This window comes from Mustela putorius, unplaced genomic scaffold, assembly GCF_011764305.1.
Source record: "Mustela putorius furo isolate JIRA1106 unplaced genomic scaffold, ASM1176430v1.1 tig00001059_pilon_pilon_pilon, whole genome shotgun sequence".
Classification (NCBI taxonomy): Eukaryota; Metazoa; Chordata; class Mammalia; order Carnivora; family Mustelidae; genus Mustela; species Mustela putorius.
Window position 1 is genome coordinate 4,332,253 of NW_025421553.1, and position 17,403 is coordinate 4,349,655.

Here is a 17,403-nt window from a genome sequence, read left to right on the forward strand (position 1 = left end):
TAGGAGACTGATAGACTACCAAAATAGAAATGAAAATAGGAAAGTAGTCATTTGCTTCATGAAAAATTTATTGGACCTCTTTTTCATGGCAGACATTACATACCTGTCCTTAGAAGCAATGGAGCTTCTTCTGTACATGGTTAATTAATGGCTGGCATCACATGGTGGTCAACACACATGACCTTTGTTTCTATTACCTCATAATATTTTCAGATTATATAATAGATACTGTTATATTACAGATAATAATAGAAAATGTTACTTTATTCCTCTGGAGCAAAGGATCTACTATGGACGAAGACTTCGGTAAGCTATGAGATGACAGAAAATAGCCAGAAAACAGGAACTGCCAATGTGTCCCAGGAGGTGGAGGGTAGAGCCATGCGAGCTGTGTTATCAGCTGTGCAGGTAATTAAGGGGCTGTACTGTTCTGCTGGTAAAAATGTTGGAAGTGTAGTGTGAAAGTACTAAATAAGGCTTTTTATTCCTTATTTGGATAGTGTTCTTTTCCAACTTATATTTTGCTTTTGTGACATTCCTTGCATAAAAAAGCAGCTGTTTTTTTTTTTTTATTAAAGTGGTCCAGAGATTGTACAAAAACAAGGTTGAAATAAAAATATGTTTATATAATTGAAAATGGACTTGCAGATGGAAGAGGGTTTTTCTTTCTTTCCTTTTTTTTTTTTTTTTTTTTTTTTTTTTTTTCCTCTAGCATTTCCCTCAGTTGAGAAATCACTGTTTAGAATAAGTGTATCTTCTCAAGAAAGCAAGGATTTTGGACCTAATGGTAATAGCAAGCCATAGTTCAGAGAGGAAGCCCTTTCCCCTCAGATGTTTCATACAAACGATTGATTGAAGGGCCACGCTCAAGACTTGCAGTTCTTTTTACAACTCGTGCAATCAGCTTCTTCAGAGTGAACGTGCACTTTTTTGCCTCTCATTCTCAGGTCCTGTGGGTTTGCAAGCATCATGAAGTGACCATTAAATACCATTTGATCTAGCAACTCCACATCAGGATTATTTCCTTAGGATAGATTTTCCACAACACAGAAAAGGCTTTATATACTATTACTGAGAAAAGAAAAAGAATTGAGACTGAATCATTATGCAACTATAATAAATTTTTGTGAACATTATTATATAGATGGTTGTGCTATAGGGATATGTTGGTACAAAAAATTTACCATATGATTATAAGTCTGTAAGAAAAAAGTAAACTAATGCTAAAGGAAAAACAACAATGCTTGCCTTTGGAAGGTGTTATGGTGACTTTGTACTTTTCTATAATTTCAAATTTTTATAATGGGAAATCTGTTTTTCTATGAAATGCTGCATTTAACTTTTATCCAGTGAACTGATTTTCCAGCAGTGAGAGCACTAGGCTAGGAGATGCGCAACCCAGATCTGTTTTCTTCTCGCCACTAACTGTGACCTCCAATAAGTCATTACCTCCCTGGATCTCACTTCTCTTTAATAAAAATGAGCTTGTTGGATTAAATAATGAATAAAGTCCCCTTTTAATTATAATAATTTTATGATTTTCATGACATCACCGTATAGTGTTTAAAGATGCTGTGAAATTCAAAGTGTAATTTTATCTCAGAGAATGGGAAAATAATTCAACTCTCTATTTCACAGGTACGGAAAATGTCCATCATGTCACTCTCAAATTTCAGTAATGCTTCAAATGACAGAATGCAAGCTTTTGGTGGGCTCTTACATGATTTATTATCATACCATACATGCAAATTGCTTTACAGAGTTCGCAGTAGGGAGGGATATGCTTCTTTTGGCATGCTCTGACATAGCTGGGTGAACTTAACACAAAGTAACATTGGCCCTGCCACATGCCACATCTTCTTTCATGTTCCTAGGAAACACCAAAAAAATGAGCATGTTTAGTCATTTAATCAGGTTATCCAACCTGAGTCCAAGAAGAAGCAGTTGTCTACGGCTCTCATGTCATCTGCCCCAGGCTTTGGGCCGCTGAGAGCGCCAAGGACTCTGTGTCCCATCTGTGGGGAGCAGGGACTCACCGTCAGTCACTGCACTGAAGAATAGGGAAGCTGATCAAAAGCAAACAGGCATGATTTTGATGAATTCTCTACAAGCATTTTCTGTATTTACATTATGGCCTAGGTCAGCTTACATGTTTATCTAAAAAATATTGTAATAGATCTCTGTATGAAGGAGTCAATAGCACCATTTTGACAGATTTTAGAAATGAAATGTTCACAGCTCCTTTTTCAGTACTTTTCAGTCAGACATTGGGAAGGTGGCCTGTGACCTTGGCTGAGTAAACTGAAATATTTATACTTTATCTTTGTCCCCCAATCCTACATGCACTTATTTCTAGCTAATGACTGGCAGTCCAAACTACTGCACATGGAGGTTCCCCTGTATATAACAGTACTTGTCAATCAAATCCTCGGTGCTGCTCTGAGCTTATGTCCTGTTAGTCCAGGAAACTTTCAACAACGCACAAGTATAAATTTTTCTTCTAGGTCAGAGGAGAAAAGACATACCAGATCATTTCACAAGCCTGAAAAACCCCGGTAAGAAGTATTCCTTTCTCAATACCCGCTAACTTGGGTTTTCTATGCATTCACAGTAGCTCTTAGCTTCTCTTCATATCTCTTAAGACAGTATCTGTCTTTGCTTCTTTTCCATCCCTGGAATCATAGTCAACCTTTGTCCCTTCTTTGTCCCAACCTTGTTTCATTGGCCTTGAGGACTGATGCAGCCATTCACTAATCATAGACAATATCTGAGCCAAGCAACGTGGCAAGACTACTAAAAGGATATATAAGGTGTAATCTGACTCGGTAAATATTTTTAAAAAATAAATTTCTTGAAGATGGAAGTCAAATACTGCCTGTAGTGAGTGATGTAAAAAGGGATTTATAGAAGGGTATATCAAGAGACAAAAGGGAGGGGAGGTAAGAGAGAGGCCTTGAGAGGACCAGCTTGATGTTTGGGGAAAGCAGTTGTGAAAATTACACATTTTGTTGCCAGAGACTTAACTTTTTATTACAAGTCATCTTGAAGTCTAAACTTTCAAGTGTGATTCTATCCCAATGGGGATTGTCCTTTCAGGTCTGATAACTTAAAGGTGAAAATAACTATGACAGAAGGAACCGTGACGTGGGCTTCTACTGGCAAAACTTCAGCAGGTGGTTAGGTGATGTTCTAGAGTCCCAGGGAGTTCTTCAGATATTGGGGTTTTGCAAAGCTTACTCAGAAATCACTCATTGTATGCTATTGTTTTTAGTGACAGGATTTGCTTCAACAGGTGACTTGAAAAATGTCTTTGATGTGTTGGCTGATTTTTTTATTCTACTTAGGAATGCACCAAATTAACCAATCTCTATATAGGAGATCACAGAGGGCTAGATGCTCTGAGGAAATGCCGCACACTTATCTACCCAGACTAAGAAAGGAGGTCTAATTTAAACTTTGCACAAGATCCAAGACTTTCCTGCAGACTTAGTAACATTTCCCTGTAGAGTTTAGTCTTTCACATAGGTGCTGTTCCTTCACCAATGGGCCTGGCATTTCTCCACTCTGTAGATCTCTCAGCCAAACCTGCTGCCTTCTTCCCTCTCTGCAAAGCTTCTCCCCATCCTTCACATCCAGCCTGTGTTCCCATGAAGCTTTCCTGGAGCATCATTACAGGCAGAAGGGAGTTTCTCCTTTGCATCCCTAGAGGACTTACTGCCTGCTTAGATTTAGCACAGGTTATGTATGTACACCTGTATTTTTTCTCTTCCAACTACAAAGCTCATTCCTAGAGGGGAGCACTGGGCTCATCTCTAAACTACTTCATCATATATAAGTGTTTATCAGTGAAAATTTACTGAGACAATGGGTGCCTGGGACATACTGGAAAGCTTAAAAATTGGCACAGAATTTCCTTAAAATGTGCTTGTGAGGTAGGCCTAATATCCCCTAACCTAGTACTACTGTTTAGTGTCTGGTTCTGAGAAGAAACTTAGCTATTGACTTTATTCATTTCTAAGGGAAGCAGTGACCCAATTATTGAGAGAAATGTAGAAATGTAAATTTAAGTCTGAACAACTGCCTTTAAGGTCTGACTGATCATTTATAAAAATAGGCAGGTGGGACCATGGACTCCTACTAATCTTTTTATCTCTTCCCTTTCCCATTCCACGGAAGTCTCCTTACATACAGGAACTGTGAGGAGGGAGCAGAAAATTCATCTCTTTTTTTATCCTGAGTTCTATAGTGTATCCTGGTGATACATCTTATTAATTATTGCAACAGTTTAAAGAAAACAGCATATTGTTTAGTCAGTCATGACATTATCTTAGATGTTCCTGATAATAAGCTGATAATAGGTTTTCTAGGCAAGACCTCATTTGTAACCTTTTGGCTACAGATGTTCAAAGTCAACAAAGGTCATGGATGCCTACATTTCTCAATATCTGGGCTATCTGCTTCCCTTAAGGCAGATATTGTGGAATGAATCATTTCTCTGTGACACAAATAGACTAAGTACCGCACCCTCCTTGGATTTCTGAATATGTGAGAAAAGTAAAAGCGAGTATTTATTCAAGGCCCTCTCTTTTCAAAGAAATGAAGTATCTCCCAGATCACTGAGATTGGAAAGTAGCTTCCTTACATAAAAGAATTGGCTGTCTGCCTCCCCCTGCCATGGTCATAGAAAGCTACATAATAATAAAGCATATTATTTCCTAAAAATGATTAAATGAAAATCCAGCAGATATAAAATTACTTAAGAACATTCTGAAGGATTCAGAACCAAAGGGCACTCTTATTTCTTCATTTACTGAAGTAACAGCTGAAGATTGACTTAAATGTGAGCAAATATCAGTATAAGAAATCATTTTCATGATTTTAAATATAGTGATCGAATTTCTAAAACATGCTCAAAATGCTAGAAATCTTTTTAATTCTCCTCTTTCTTAACCAGGTCATTTCATACTCTAAATTTCTTTTTTCAGGAATGATGCAATTTGGAATTTTTAGTTCTGTAGGGATATTTCATTGTTATGTTGTACATACAGCACAATTATTGTTGTGAGGCCATCTGCAACAGAAACAAAGCTCTCCTGCTTCCTCTGGGAATAAGAACCTTAAGCTTAGTAGAGGAAACCATGGGAATCAATATGCCTAGATGTCAGCAAAAAAGCATCTAGTGCTTTGAAAGACCAGGGTCATCAGGTTTGTTTTTTTTTGTTGTTGTTTAATGTTTTGTTTTGTTTTGTTTTCTGGTAGAGAGAGAAACATTTTAGGCTTTGCTGGACAATCCGATTCAGTGTCTCTTAAAATTTCTCAGCTCTGTCCTAGTGGTGTGAAAGCAACAGACAATATATAAATAAATGAGCACTGTCGTGTTCTAATAAAAACTTTATTTATAAAAACAGGCCTCTGGTGGATTTGGTCTGTGAACCATAGTTTGCCTCATTCCTAAAAATCGTTCTTTGGAGATTTAAAGTTATTTCCTTGGGTAATGATGTGGAAATTGCTTTTTTAAAAATGTACATATAAGTTTTATGCGTATTTCATAAAAAACATAGATAAAAGAATGATTGATATTCAAATAAGAAAGTATAAACAGTAGCTTCTAACTCATGTGTATACTAATAATACCTTCTCCTTGATACGCTTAGTTCACTTGGCATAAGGAATTACTTAAACCCGTCTGCTGTTCCCACTCAGTGAACTCACAAGAAATTTTAAAATTTCAAGGGAAATAGAGCAGTATCTATCAGATACGGAATACAATACTACTATTATGTTGTGTGGGCCTACCTAATTAATAAATAGACATGTTAGATAATTTTTTTGGCTTTAGGACGACTGAGAAATATGGAATAATACTGAGACGAAGGGTGTATGAATAGAAACACCTTGAGAACTTATAACTCAAGTAATAACCTCGATTATAAAAAGTAAGAATATGCTATTTGTACTCTATGTTACTATGAGTTGCTACATGATAGGCAATAAAACAGGTCAGGTTAACAGGAGGCAGTTATGACAGTATTCAATTTATAGTCATATTTTTATCTTTTACAAACCAGATGAACTACTATACATGGTTCAAGGAAAGGACAAAGAAAGGACCAACCTAGTAGATTTTTATCCACAAATTGTTGTCAAAGTGAGAACACTTAGGGAAAAAACAGCTTTCAAAAATTCTAATGTGAAGCCTATTGTATTTGAGTGCCCCCAAATAACCTCCTAAATGGAAAAGAAATACTATTTTTAAATGACTGAAGATTAAATAGCTGTCATTTTTAACAGTGGGTCATAGCAAAGATTACACAGATGTAAACATTCCATATCCATGGATTTTCCAGGTCAATCTTCAAAATGTGCTGAAAATAACTATTAAGAACAAGCATGATTGTGTAGCCTTAGCGTTGCTGTTCAGAGTTTCAGACTAAATTCTGAGCCACCAAGGGCCCTGCATTTCTCCAGCAAGTCTGGGATCTTCCTTCCAGGTTTTAGAAGATATCACAAGCTGAGAGGGCAGCCTGACAGCCAGAAGGAGGGAACAAAACATTGATTTGGGACAAGTGGTAGCAAACCAAGATATGGGAAAGGGTAGCTGACTGGTGGAGTCCCATTTTTTCATTACTGAATAATGGCAATATACCAATATTCAAATAGCATCACTTTCAGTCATGGCATGGGAAGAGCTTTCTTTCCATTTTTGGCTCATTTAAGCTCCACCAGGTCGGACACCTGGAGTCTTCTGAGTAATGTCTGATTCCTGCAAAGGTGTCAGATGGTCCGCTCTCATTCAAGGCTTCCATCTTGCTCTAGGTGGACCTCTGGGCCAGGTGATAGGGAAAAGGCTGAGTCTTGAAGGATGTTAAAATCATGCAATCAAATCCTCTAGAGTATATCACAAGCATTTATGAAAATCGGAATTTTAAACAAGCCAACATAAATTAGTCAAGTTTGTTATTGCTCTCCAAGATAAGTATATAAATGGTTGGGCTTTGTGAGCTGAGATTGTATTATCTGACCTCAGGTGATATCTGAAAGGAGTAATAACGACAAAAACTGGCCCTTAGTAGATCAGAATGTATAAAGAGAAAATGCTGAACTTGGTAACCATGGTGGGTAGCTGGTATCTCTCCAGTGGTCTTTTTTTCCCTTATTTGTCAAGGAGCCAGAAACTCACCCTGAGTTGTGCCAGGGGAAGAAAAGGACTTTAAAAAAAATGTATAGAAAGTTATTGGGTACATTTCTGCTTATCATATGGTTATGAATATTATAATGCCATTGTGTTTGCATGCACATAAATGTTTCTAAAAAACACCGATGACATACAGAGATTCTAGCCATTAAGCAGTATTTAACCAGTAAATGCTCAGATGATAAAAATGACCCTAATCAGGAACATATCCATGATGAACATTAAGGAAATTGGAATATGACCTAATAGACAGTAATTGCAAGGATATTACAAATCCTATTATGTAGGCAAATGTCTGGAAACTTTGCACCGTCTGAAGTAGACCTACATAACCAGACCGAATACTCTGCAATGACAAGTAAATTACATAATGGCATTGTAGTTATGTAAATGACTCTGCTCATTATATTTATTTCAGTTTTATGTGGCATCAACCTTCATCCAGAAAAACCGAGTGCTGATTCACTTCGTTGACTTTTTTTCCTTTTTTCTTTTTTCATTTACTTTGCAAGAACAATCCTAAAACCGAATAAATGATTTACTAATTTTATTCTTTGCCTTTTCTGGCATTTACTTCTGTTTTCCAATTTGAAATGCAACCAGATGCTTCTGTGGAATAAAAATTGAATTATGAAACAAAATGGCTCTCTTTAAATCTTCGGTCTGTAGGCAACCCACCAGCAGTTACCTTGCATGTAAAACTGGAAATAAGGATTGCTAGACATTCTAAATTACAAAATGTGTTTAAAATACTATGTAATTGAGGTCACAGTAAAAGGCAAGCTATCCCTTTCTTTTTTAAGTTTGCCACTAAAAATGGCTATAGAACCTTGAGGATTATTCTAAAATAGCAGTATGTAAGAAAATTCTAAGTCTTTTGAATCCATGTATAATGGCAGTGTTGATTAAATCGTTCTAAGGAAATCTAAAAAGTGCCAGCCGGTGATCATTCCCATTTTGGGGGTTACTGGGATATCATCCTCCTCCTCATCATATAATCTTTATCATGCAAATTTAGTATGTTTCAGTAGATTTGTAGAAAGAAAGATTGCCTGTTAGAAAATGATGCCCAGCTTAGTCCAGCCCTACAAAATCCTATTAACATTTTTTGTGCCTTCCCTCCTGAATGGGGGCCCATGGTTTGCTCACAGCAAATTTTCATACTATGTATGAATACTATTCATACTATGTAAAATACTATTGACTACTCAGGAGACTCTAGCCGGTGGTCAAGATTCCAGGGCCCAAAGGAGGATTCGAAGGATTGTAGCCAACAGACAATTTTGCAATGCCCAGGAAAGTACTGTTTTCTAAAAGTCGTGTTGGGAAACATCCCTTTGAAGCACACGATTAAGCAGATGTGGCCAAGAGTTTTCACTTATTTCAGTCTATGACACTTCTGAACCATTTTCTTTTTGGCCTCCTACCAGCTCATCTGTGTGAAACTGAGGCAGCTCAAATCCAAGCATTGGCAATCCATGTGTCATCTTGCTTAAGAATTACTATAGAACAGTTTTGTTCTAATACATTAGCCACTAGTCACATGTGGCTATTGAGCACTTGATGTACTAAAAGTATAACATGTACTCCTGATTTTGAAAACTTAGTATAAAAATTCAAAATTCAAAATATCTCATTGAGTTTTCATATTGATTATCCATTGGAATAACAGTACTTGTTCTAGATGATAACTTCTACAATCGTATTATTCTAATTTCTACCTTATTTATGCATTTGTGGGACAAATGAGCTCTTAAAGTTTGAAAAACACCAGGGGGATTCCAGTTAGACTTTTTTTAATGGGAAAAGAATTTAAGATTGTCTTTCTTCATGGCTCCTGCTACACGGGGCCCAGAGGCACAGTAAGGCCTGAGCGATGGAATGACAGGACAACTGCCTTCCCTTGGAACAGTGGGCCAGGAGGGGCAGTATGTACTGATCTTCCAACTAATTACCACTTCTAAGAAGATCCATTTCCCTCTCTTCTTTCCTTTGCCAATATATGGGACACTTACCCTGCATGCCTGTTAAGTCTCATTAGGAAAAGTATACCAGGCAATGCCCTTCTTACATGGAAATGTTAATGCTTAGTGAAAAAGGCATTCTTAAAGATTAAAAATAGTGAGCCCTTTACAATTACTAACATGGAAATTCCGAGGATAAAGAGGGAAGGAGAGAAATGGGGAAGAGGATAAGTGCTCTCCACTAGCTAATAAAAATAAATCAAAACAAAAAATGTTCTTCTGAACCCAGATGATGTTCCCTTAAGGGCTTTTTTCCTTTGTCCACGTTGGTCAACTGCCAGGCCCCTAAAAGAGGGATGATGAGAAATCCTACCTTTTCTTCTTTCAAGAAGGAAGTTTTGCACTTGGAAAGCAGAATGTCTCCCAAGGTCCAGTAGCCCCCAGGAACCGGAGATTTAATTTCGTTTTCCAATTTCACAGTTTTGAGGAAGAGCCAAAATAATTTAAGATCTTTTTTTGATAAGGATTTTTCTGTGACAGTCATTTTTACTGTCCATTATTTTGGTCTTTGAGAATATTTCTTTTTTAAAACTGAGGAAACTTAAAATTGTGATGCATAAATCGATAAAAATGTTCACTTCAACTCAAGCTAGAAATAGAGGTCCTTGGAATTTAAGTGTGATTTCTATGGGGGGAAAGTGTTCATATGAAAATCAAAGAAAAATACTTTGAAAAAAATCATGGTGAATTATTAGGTCTAATAATTCTATTATTAGGTCTAATAATTACAGTTTCTCATGAGTCTGCTTTGAAATCAGTGCTTTCTTTTCATTTTTTTGAGGTAAATAAAATGCTGCACTGTCCTAAATTTCTTGGCATGGAAACTAAAAATTACATGGTAAAATTTGGGCAATTCTATTCCAAGTATGAATAAAAGAGAAAACAGATTTTCAGAAATATCTTTAGTTCATAAGCAATAGTTCATAAGGTAACTATCAACTGAAGGAAAAAAGGAATTTCACAAACAAAAGTTTCCTTAATCTAGTTAAGTTTATAATGAATGATCTTATAATGGAATATTATTCTCACTCTATTCAGACATAGGACACCAGCCTGTGGGGTAGATTTTTCTGAATATTTGAAACGTGATAATTGTAGAGTTTATCCATAAAACTGTCACTGTCTTTAAAGTTGTACAAACTCATGAGTAAATCCAATTTTATAAAAATGACAAGCAGTCAACTTTTGTGAGTGTAAGTTCAGGTCTTAGCCCCTCTTCTTCCCTCAATTTCCATAGCCCACCTTAATTGTTCTCCATGAGAAAGAAACTGCCATTAGCAGGGGAAGGAAGGAATACATTCCTCAGCAGGAGTTTGTAAAATACCTTCTCCAGGATTGTAAAATGGCAGTGATTTGTGATAGGACGTTTTGGGTTATTCATAATATAGTATGTATAAGTAAGGACAAAATAAGAAAGCATTCTCTACATAAGCTCTAATTGCATTCTGTTTCATGACCCTTAAGTATGCTTCAATTTCTTACCATTGTAAGTGGGGATTTTTTTTTTTTGTACGTATCATGAAACTGTAGCCTGTAACCATCTCCTTGTAAACAGTTTGAACACATTGGACAGTTTGAGCACATTGAAAAGTATGATATCGTGAATGCAATGGGAACACATCTTAGAGCACTACCTAATATTAGTGAAGCGAGAGTCGAAAGGAATTACTGCTTTATGAAGAAATCCAAAGGATGCATGATGACTAGGTTTTCAAAGCAATAACAATTTAGTAGTTACTTCAATGTGTGCTACTGGTCCCTGAACATGTATGTTTTTAAATGTTATGTTGTGTTTACTTGTGATTTCAAATTTAACTCCTCGACATTAGGTATCCGTTGCATACCATCGAAGACACTATTTTTTCATAAAGCAGTCACATGCATGAATTTAGGATTACCAACTGATAGATATGTATTTTTTTTTTGCACCTCAAAAAACAGAATCACTATAGTGCATATCATGCTTCCACACCTTCCTTGCTGAAGGACAAAATGCATAAGATGCCAGAATTTGACTTCTAGATTGAGAAGAAACCAGATCAGTACTCTGGCAGGATCACATCATTTTGCTGAGCTCCAAATCCCAGAGCTGGGTTTTCTTGCCCCTCCTTGGGGGCTGCTGCTTCCTCCGTGGCCTTCAGCTTCTCCTCTGCTAAGCCCTCCTCTATTTCCAGGTCAGCCACCTCTATCCTATCCTCTAGTGCCTTGGGCACCATGTTGGTAGCATTTCTCTCAGCATCTTTTACTTCCCCTATGGCCTGTACCTTCATCAGCTCAGCCTCTGCCCCCTCAGCTGCCACTTGGGCCCCACCTCCTTGAACTTCCTCTCCTTCCAAAATAGCTTTAACATCTTCACTGCCATCCTGGGTCAGAGATGATGCTTGGCTAGCCTTCTGGCTCTCTTGGATGCCGCTGTGGCTGCTGCTGGCGCTCCCCAGCCGGGAAGAGGCCACTACGGCCTTCACTGCTGCCTGATGGGAAACAGAAAAGTGTCAGGTGTTACTTCCACTTAAAATCTTGAATCAGAGCTCCATCTCACCTTTGCATTTAGGGAGTTTGTTTTATCTGTTGTATATTTTCAAAATATATTCCAAGATGGTTGAATGGAAACTGCTCTGAAGAATGAACAGCAAAATCTTTTTAATTTCAGGCCTACTGTATTTAATCATCTGGACAAATGAAAGCTTACATTTGTTTTCAGATATTTTGGACTTCGTTTCCCAAAGTGTTTTCATGGAACACTAGTATTACACAACAAAAGAATTCCACAGTCAAGTTTGTTTGAGAAGTCCTGGGTTATGTCAAGGTTATTTAATCCAAGGTATTTCAAAGCAGTTTGATCGCACAACTTTTAAGGTTTATTTAGTCTTTATCAGCCTATAAGTGATGGCTAAATAGAATATTATTTTTGACCCTCATCTGTTCTCTGAAATCCTCTGCAGATATAGTAAGTCCTAAACACCATTATTAAGAGAAACCCATCTAATATATATTCCATATATATACTATACAAAGATATATTTTGGATATATCATAAGAATTATATTTTAGATATATCTTATATATCTACATCATGTGAATTACAGATGTCCTTTGAACATCATGGGTCTGAACTACAAGGGTCTACTTATGTGCAGATTTTTTCAACAGACACACTGAAAAATTTTTTGGAGATCTGTAACAATTTGAAAAAACTTACAAAGTGTGCAGCCTAGAAATACCCAAAACATTAAGAAAAAATTAGGTGTTATTGTAAGAATACAGCACATAATATATATAATATCCAAAATATGTGTTGACTGCTATTGGTAACGGCTTCCAGTCAACAGTAGGCTATTAGTGATTAGGTGTTTGGGGAGTCAAAAGTCATACATAGATCAACTGTGTTGAATAATTGGTGCCCCTGACCCCAGCATTGTTCAAAGGTCAATTGTATTTTAATTTTATCAAGTATGGGAATTTCTGTATATTACAAGATACAGTTTTTTAAAAAGTTTCCCATTTTCCACTTATTTAGAAAGAAGGCAACTTTTAAAATGAGTATCAGTTTCCTGAGCAATGCTGTTGAAGCAGTACAGTCTTAATTAAATGAGAAGCAGTGATTATATATTTGATGAGTAATTCTCAACCTGCAACGCATTTCCCTTTATTAACAATGAACTCTTACGAGAGAATATCATGACTGTCAGTGGCTTTACACAAGTATTGCTGGGATTTCAAGGCAAGATTTTCCCTGGTACTACAGGAGATGAATAATATTATTAGATGAAGAATAATGGAATTATCTTTAATAGTTCAAGCTAAGAAAGAGAGTAACAAAGAAAAAAACACAAGCAAAACAAAACCTATCTTACCTTGAGCTTGCGCCGGGCATTGAATTCTTGGAGCTTCTTTTGAGCAGTATCCATGTGTACAAAATTGGCAGCTTTACCTGTGACCCATGGATGCTGGAGAGCTTGGAAGGTAGTCAGGCGTTTCTTAGGATCCAGAACAATTAGTTTTCTGACCTGAAATGATAAAGAACCATTTCTTAGGGAGATTCTTAAGGTGACTCAGGCTTGCCTCTCAATTACTCTAATTTCCTAGCAGTACCACTAACTATACATTAAAAAAAAAAAAAAAAAAAAAAAGAAAGCTTTTCAGTGGTCACTGTGAGGAGAATTTCAGGGAGCAGTGGTTGAGGAGGTCTGAGAGACAGTGGCTTGTGCCACCTGAGAGGCCAGGCAGGCAGGCAACTTCCAAGAGAGGTCAAAGAAACAGGTTCTTGGTTGCCTGTGGACTGGAAGGTCTTTGAAGAAGAGCCAGCATCTGAATAATTCTAGGCTGCACTTAGCACCACTTAGAATTCAGAACTTTGGATGAATAGCAATGGAGATGGAATCGTGCATTCATCATGCTTTCTGTTGGGATTTTTTAAAAAAATGTTATTTATTTATGAGAAAGAGAGAGAGAGCAGCAGGCAGAGGGAGAAGAAGGCTACCGGCTGAGCAGGGAGCCCGATGAAGACCTCAATCCCAGACTCTGGTATCATGACCTGAGCCAAAGGCAGACGCTTAACTGAATGAGCCACCCAGGTACCCCATCTGTGGGGATTAGGTAGTAACAAAGGGATAGTATCAGTCTTTATGCTTATCCCATGATTCCATGCTAAAATTCATTCTAATATCTTGAAGGTTTTGAAGGAATAGGCCAAGTGTTATCGGGGGTTTAGGGACATGATTTGTTTAAAGTACTAAATTTAACCCATAGCAGACCATTCTGAGAATAAGCAGATAATAAACAGCCAGGAAGATCAACCAACAAAATAATCCCTGGCCCTGGGCTCAGACAGGGTGACATGGAATGAGGTAGAAACTGCTTAAAGTTAGGAGGCATGTTCAAGCCCCCGTTACATCTCTTACCCACTTTTGTAACTCTGGACAAAGACCGACATATGAATCGAGAGCCCGTGAACATTCTCCTAGGCCTTTTTCTTATATCTTCTTTTCTCCACCTCATTCCTTTGTAAATACATTCTTACATACATATGAAAATCTTTAAAAACTTGTGTAATTCTTCCCTAACCTTATCAACTTGGAACTAGTAGCTCTAATTCATAAATGAGGGACGGAAGGAAGTTCAGAAAGATTCTGTTGCCTTAACTGAGGCCAGATAGCTTGGAACTGGTGGAAGTTCTATTCCAATCAAGATCGGTCTTACCTCAGAGCTCATTTTGTGGCTGCAACACCACAGTGCCTCCAAGGTCAGTCCACCCTCTGGCCTTCATCTGCCCACGGGGCAAATGGGGGCTTCGGGGGATGTAAGGCCCGAGGTCTTTTCTAACTCTGTTCAGCTAAGAAGAACTGAATGCAGGCTACTGCAACCAGGCAGTAAATCAAATGAAGAACAGATATCTGGTTCTCCTCTTACTTCTTTTCTGCAAAAGTTGCAAAGAAATGTGGATTGGGGGTAGAGAGGGTTTGTAGAGGACAGAGATGTGAGGCTGCTTAGGCTAAAAATCTGAGAGGAGGTGGTGGGAGGTGCAGGTGATTAAGGAAAAGGAATGCAGGGCGGTAAATAAAAATCTGATTGCAGTCATAGCTGTCACCTGTGGGAAACTCTCCAAGTAAGTTTGTATAAATGGTAACTAATCCTTGACAACAATGCACAATGAGATCTTTCCCTCCCATTTTCTAATCATCCTTATCATTACCATCCTCCTCCTCCTGAAAATACAAAGAATTTACTGAAAGTCAGTAAGTGCCCCCCAATTCCCATCTGTCAGTGTTAATCTTTACATTTGAAGAGATCAATGCGCTGAACTGTTAAACTCACTGAAGGTCTGAGAGCCCCAGTGACCTTGCCAAGATTCAACCCCAAAGCCTTGCCATGATCCTACAGCCCCCTTACAACCTGACCCCATCACTCATGGGCACTGTTCCCCTGGTGATTTCAGAATGGATGTGGGTGCTGCTGATAAGAACACATCAGTGGTACTCAAGGATTCCTTTAATGCTGAAGTTTTACAAACTTATTAGCCCAAAGGTAGGATTTAGATGAATGAAGGAATATCAAAGCTAACCCTCTTACCCATTTAGGTTTTATTGGCGATGAAAAGACAAGGCAGGCAGGCTGCATAAAGAACTGTTAGGGTGTTAGTTGGTAGGAGTCAGTTAACCTGCATTATAGCCCCTAAGTCTCCCAACAATCTAGAGAAAGGTACTGGGATCATCCCAGAACAGAAAACTAGGGGTGTCTGGGTGGCTCAGTTGTTAAGCCTCTGTCTTCGGCTCAGATCATGATCCCAGCATCCTGGAATCGAGCCCCGCATCAGGCTCCCTGCTCTGAGAGAAGCCTGCTTCTCCCTCTCCCACTCCCCCTGCTTGTGTTCCCTGTGCTGCTGTCTCTGTCAGATAAATGAAATAAAATCTTAGAAAAGAAAACTAAAGTAGAGAGAATAGATAACAAGGCCCAGGTCACACCTCTAGGTTATAAGGAAGAGGGTCCTTGAATCCAGGTGTGTCAGACCTTAAAAAATCCATGGTCTACTTCCTGATTCATCGTTTTATTAAAAAAAAAAAAAAAAAAAAAAAAAAAACTATTGAGTCTGTACTATAGGCCCAAATGGTACTAAGATCTGGGTACACATGCCTTGACCTCTACCAGAATTTAAAATCTAGCTAAGGAAGCTCTTTCCACAAGTAAATATAAGTCGCAACCATCATTAAAGAGAAGGCTAAGTGGGCAATAGAACAATGTGGCAGAAGGAACAAAGCAGTTGTGGGAAGGAGGAACTGCTGAAGGTAGGCAGACAAGGCCACCTGGATGGAGGATGTCACATGGCAACTAGGGCTTGTAAATAAGACTTACCCATGCAAGAGGGGTGTGTGTGTGTGTGTGTGTGTGTGTGAGAGAGAGAGAGAGAGAGAGAGAGAGAGAAAGAGAGATGGTGGGAAGGGAGAGGGAGGAAGGAAGGAGGGAAGAACAGTACAAAGCAGAGGAAGGAGTAGTGGCCCACACCCTGAGCTGTCCTGATGAGGGTTGGGTTGGTCTGGTGCCCTGGAGTGAAGTGCACCAGAGGACAGCGTTGTGAAATGGGCGGCATGGGCAGGGCAGTGGACTCTCAACCCGACCAGGTGGTGCTGTGTATATCTGATTACAGATTTTGGATTTTATCCTAAGAGCCTCAAAGCAGGAGAGTGACAGGAGGTGATTTATTTATTAGGCCCTTCCTCTGAATCCTGTGTGGAGAGTGTACCTAAACTTGCCACGGAGGCAGGAGGGCCACAGGGGAGGTTCTGGCAGTGGTTCCGCAGGAGAGGCCAGGGCTGACGGGGGCAGTGGTGGTGGAGTGGAGGGAAGTGGGTGGATTCAAGAGGTGTTTAGGAGTGTGGGGCCTGACTTGAGGGGGAAGTTGGGAGGATGTCTCCACACATCGCACACATTGCCTCTCTGCCTGGCTGTACTGCAAAATCATGGTCTACAGGGGTTTGTTCCACGAAAGAACATGGATGGGAAGAAAGAAATGTTTGGAGGGAAAAGAGCAGAATTCAGAATTCTCCTTTACCCTCCAAATATCTAGGATCTTTTCTTAGAAAAGATCCTAGAAACCTGGATCATTCATTCTGCTGGGAAGCTGTGTGACTTTGGACAATCATTTCACCTCTCTGGGTTTCAGCACCCTCAAGTCTGGTTGTGTTTTTTTTGTTTGTTTGTTTTTTAACTTATTTATTTAAGAGAGAGAGAGCACAGCACAAGCTGAGCAGGGAGCCTGAAGATGTGGCGCTAAATCCCAGAACCCTGAGATCATGACCTGAGCCAGCTTAGTGACCTTAACTGACTGAGTGACCCAGGTGCCCCCAGCACCCTCAACTTTAAATGAAGGGAAGACTAAATGACTGATAAGATCCCTTTGAGAGCTACTAGCCTTCTGTGGTTCAAAAGTCAACTCTTAGCTATTTCTGTGTGGCTTTTCTCTAGAAGAATGACGGTTATTGCTTTCATCTCGTGCTAGTATACCCTTTATTTTAGAACAGGTGGGCCATCTCCCCAGAATGTAGGTCATTCCTTTATGCAAATAAACTTCAATATTAGCTTAAGCAAGGACCCAAATAACACAAACAAAAAACCAAACAAAATAAATTATCAGTAGAGTGTAACTTGTTTATGATGCCAGCAAGGCGTGTAAGGGGCTTGTGCTGTTAT

The 17,403-nt window shown here is 38.7% G+C and overlaps 1 protein-coding gene across 4 annotated transcripts in view; it reads right to left on the bottom strand.

Moving 5' to 3' along the window:
• Window positions 1-1,703: 1,703 nt before the first annotated feature.
• CAMK4 (calcium/calmodulin dependent protein kinase IV) overlaps window positions 1,704-17,403 on the bottom strand; it is a 232,289-nt gene continuing 216,589 nt past the window's right edge. For 3 of the 4 annotated variants that reach the window (XM_045087140.1, XM_045087142.1, XM_045087143.1), the window contains 2 exons: window positions 13,074-13,226; window positions 1,704-11,690 (listed from right to left, as the gene is read on the bottom strand). In XM_045087140.1, coding sequence (XP_044943075.1) covers window positions 11,259-11,690; window positions 13,074-13,226 — 585 coding nt within the window. In that variant the 3' untranslated portion in view covers window positions 1,704-11,258. The remainder of the gene's footprint in view (window positions 11,691-13,073; window positions 13,227-17,403) is intronic. The other variant, XM_045087141.1, reaches the window with a different exon arrangement.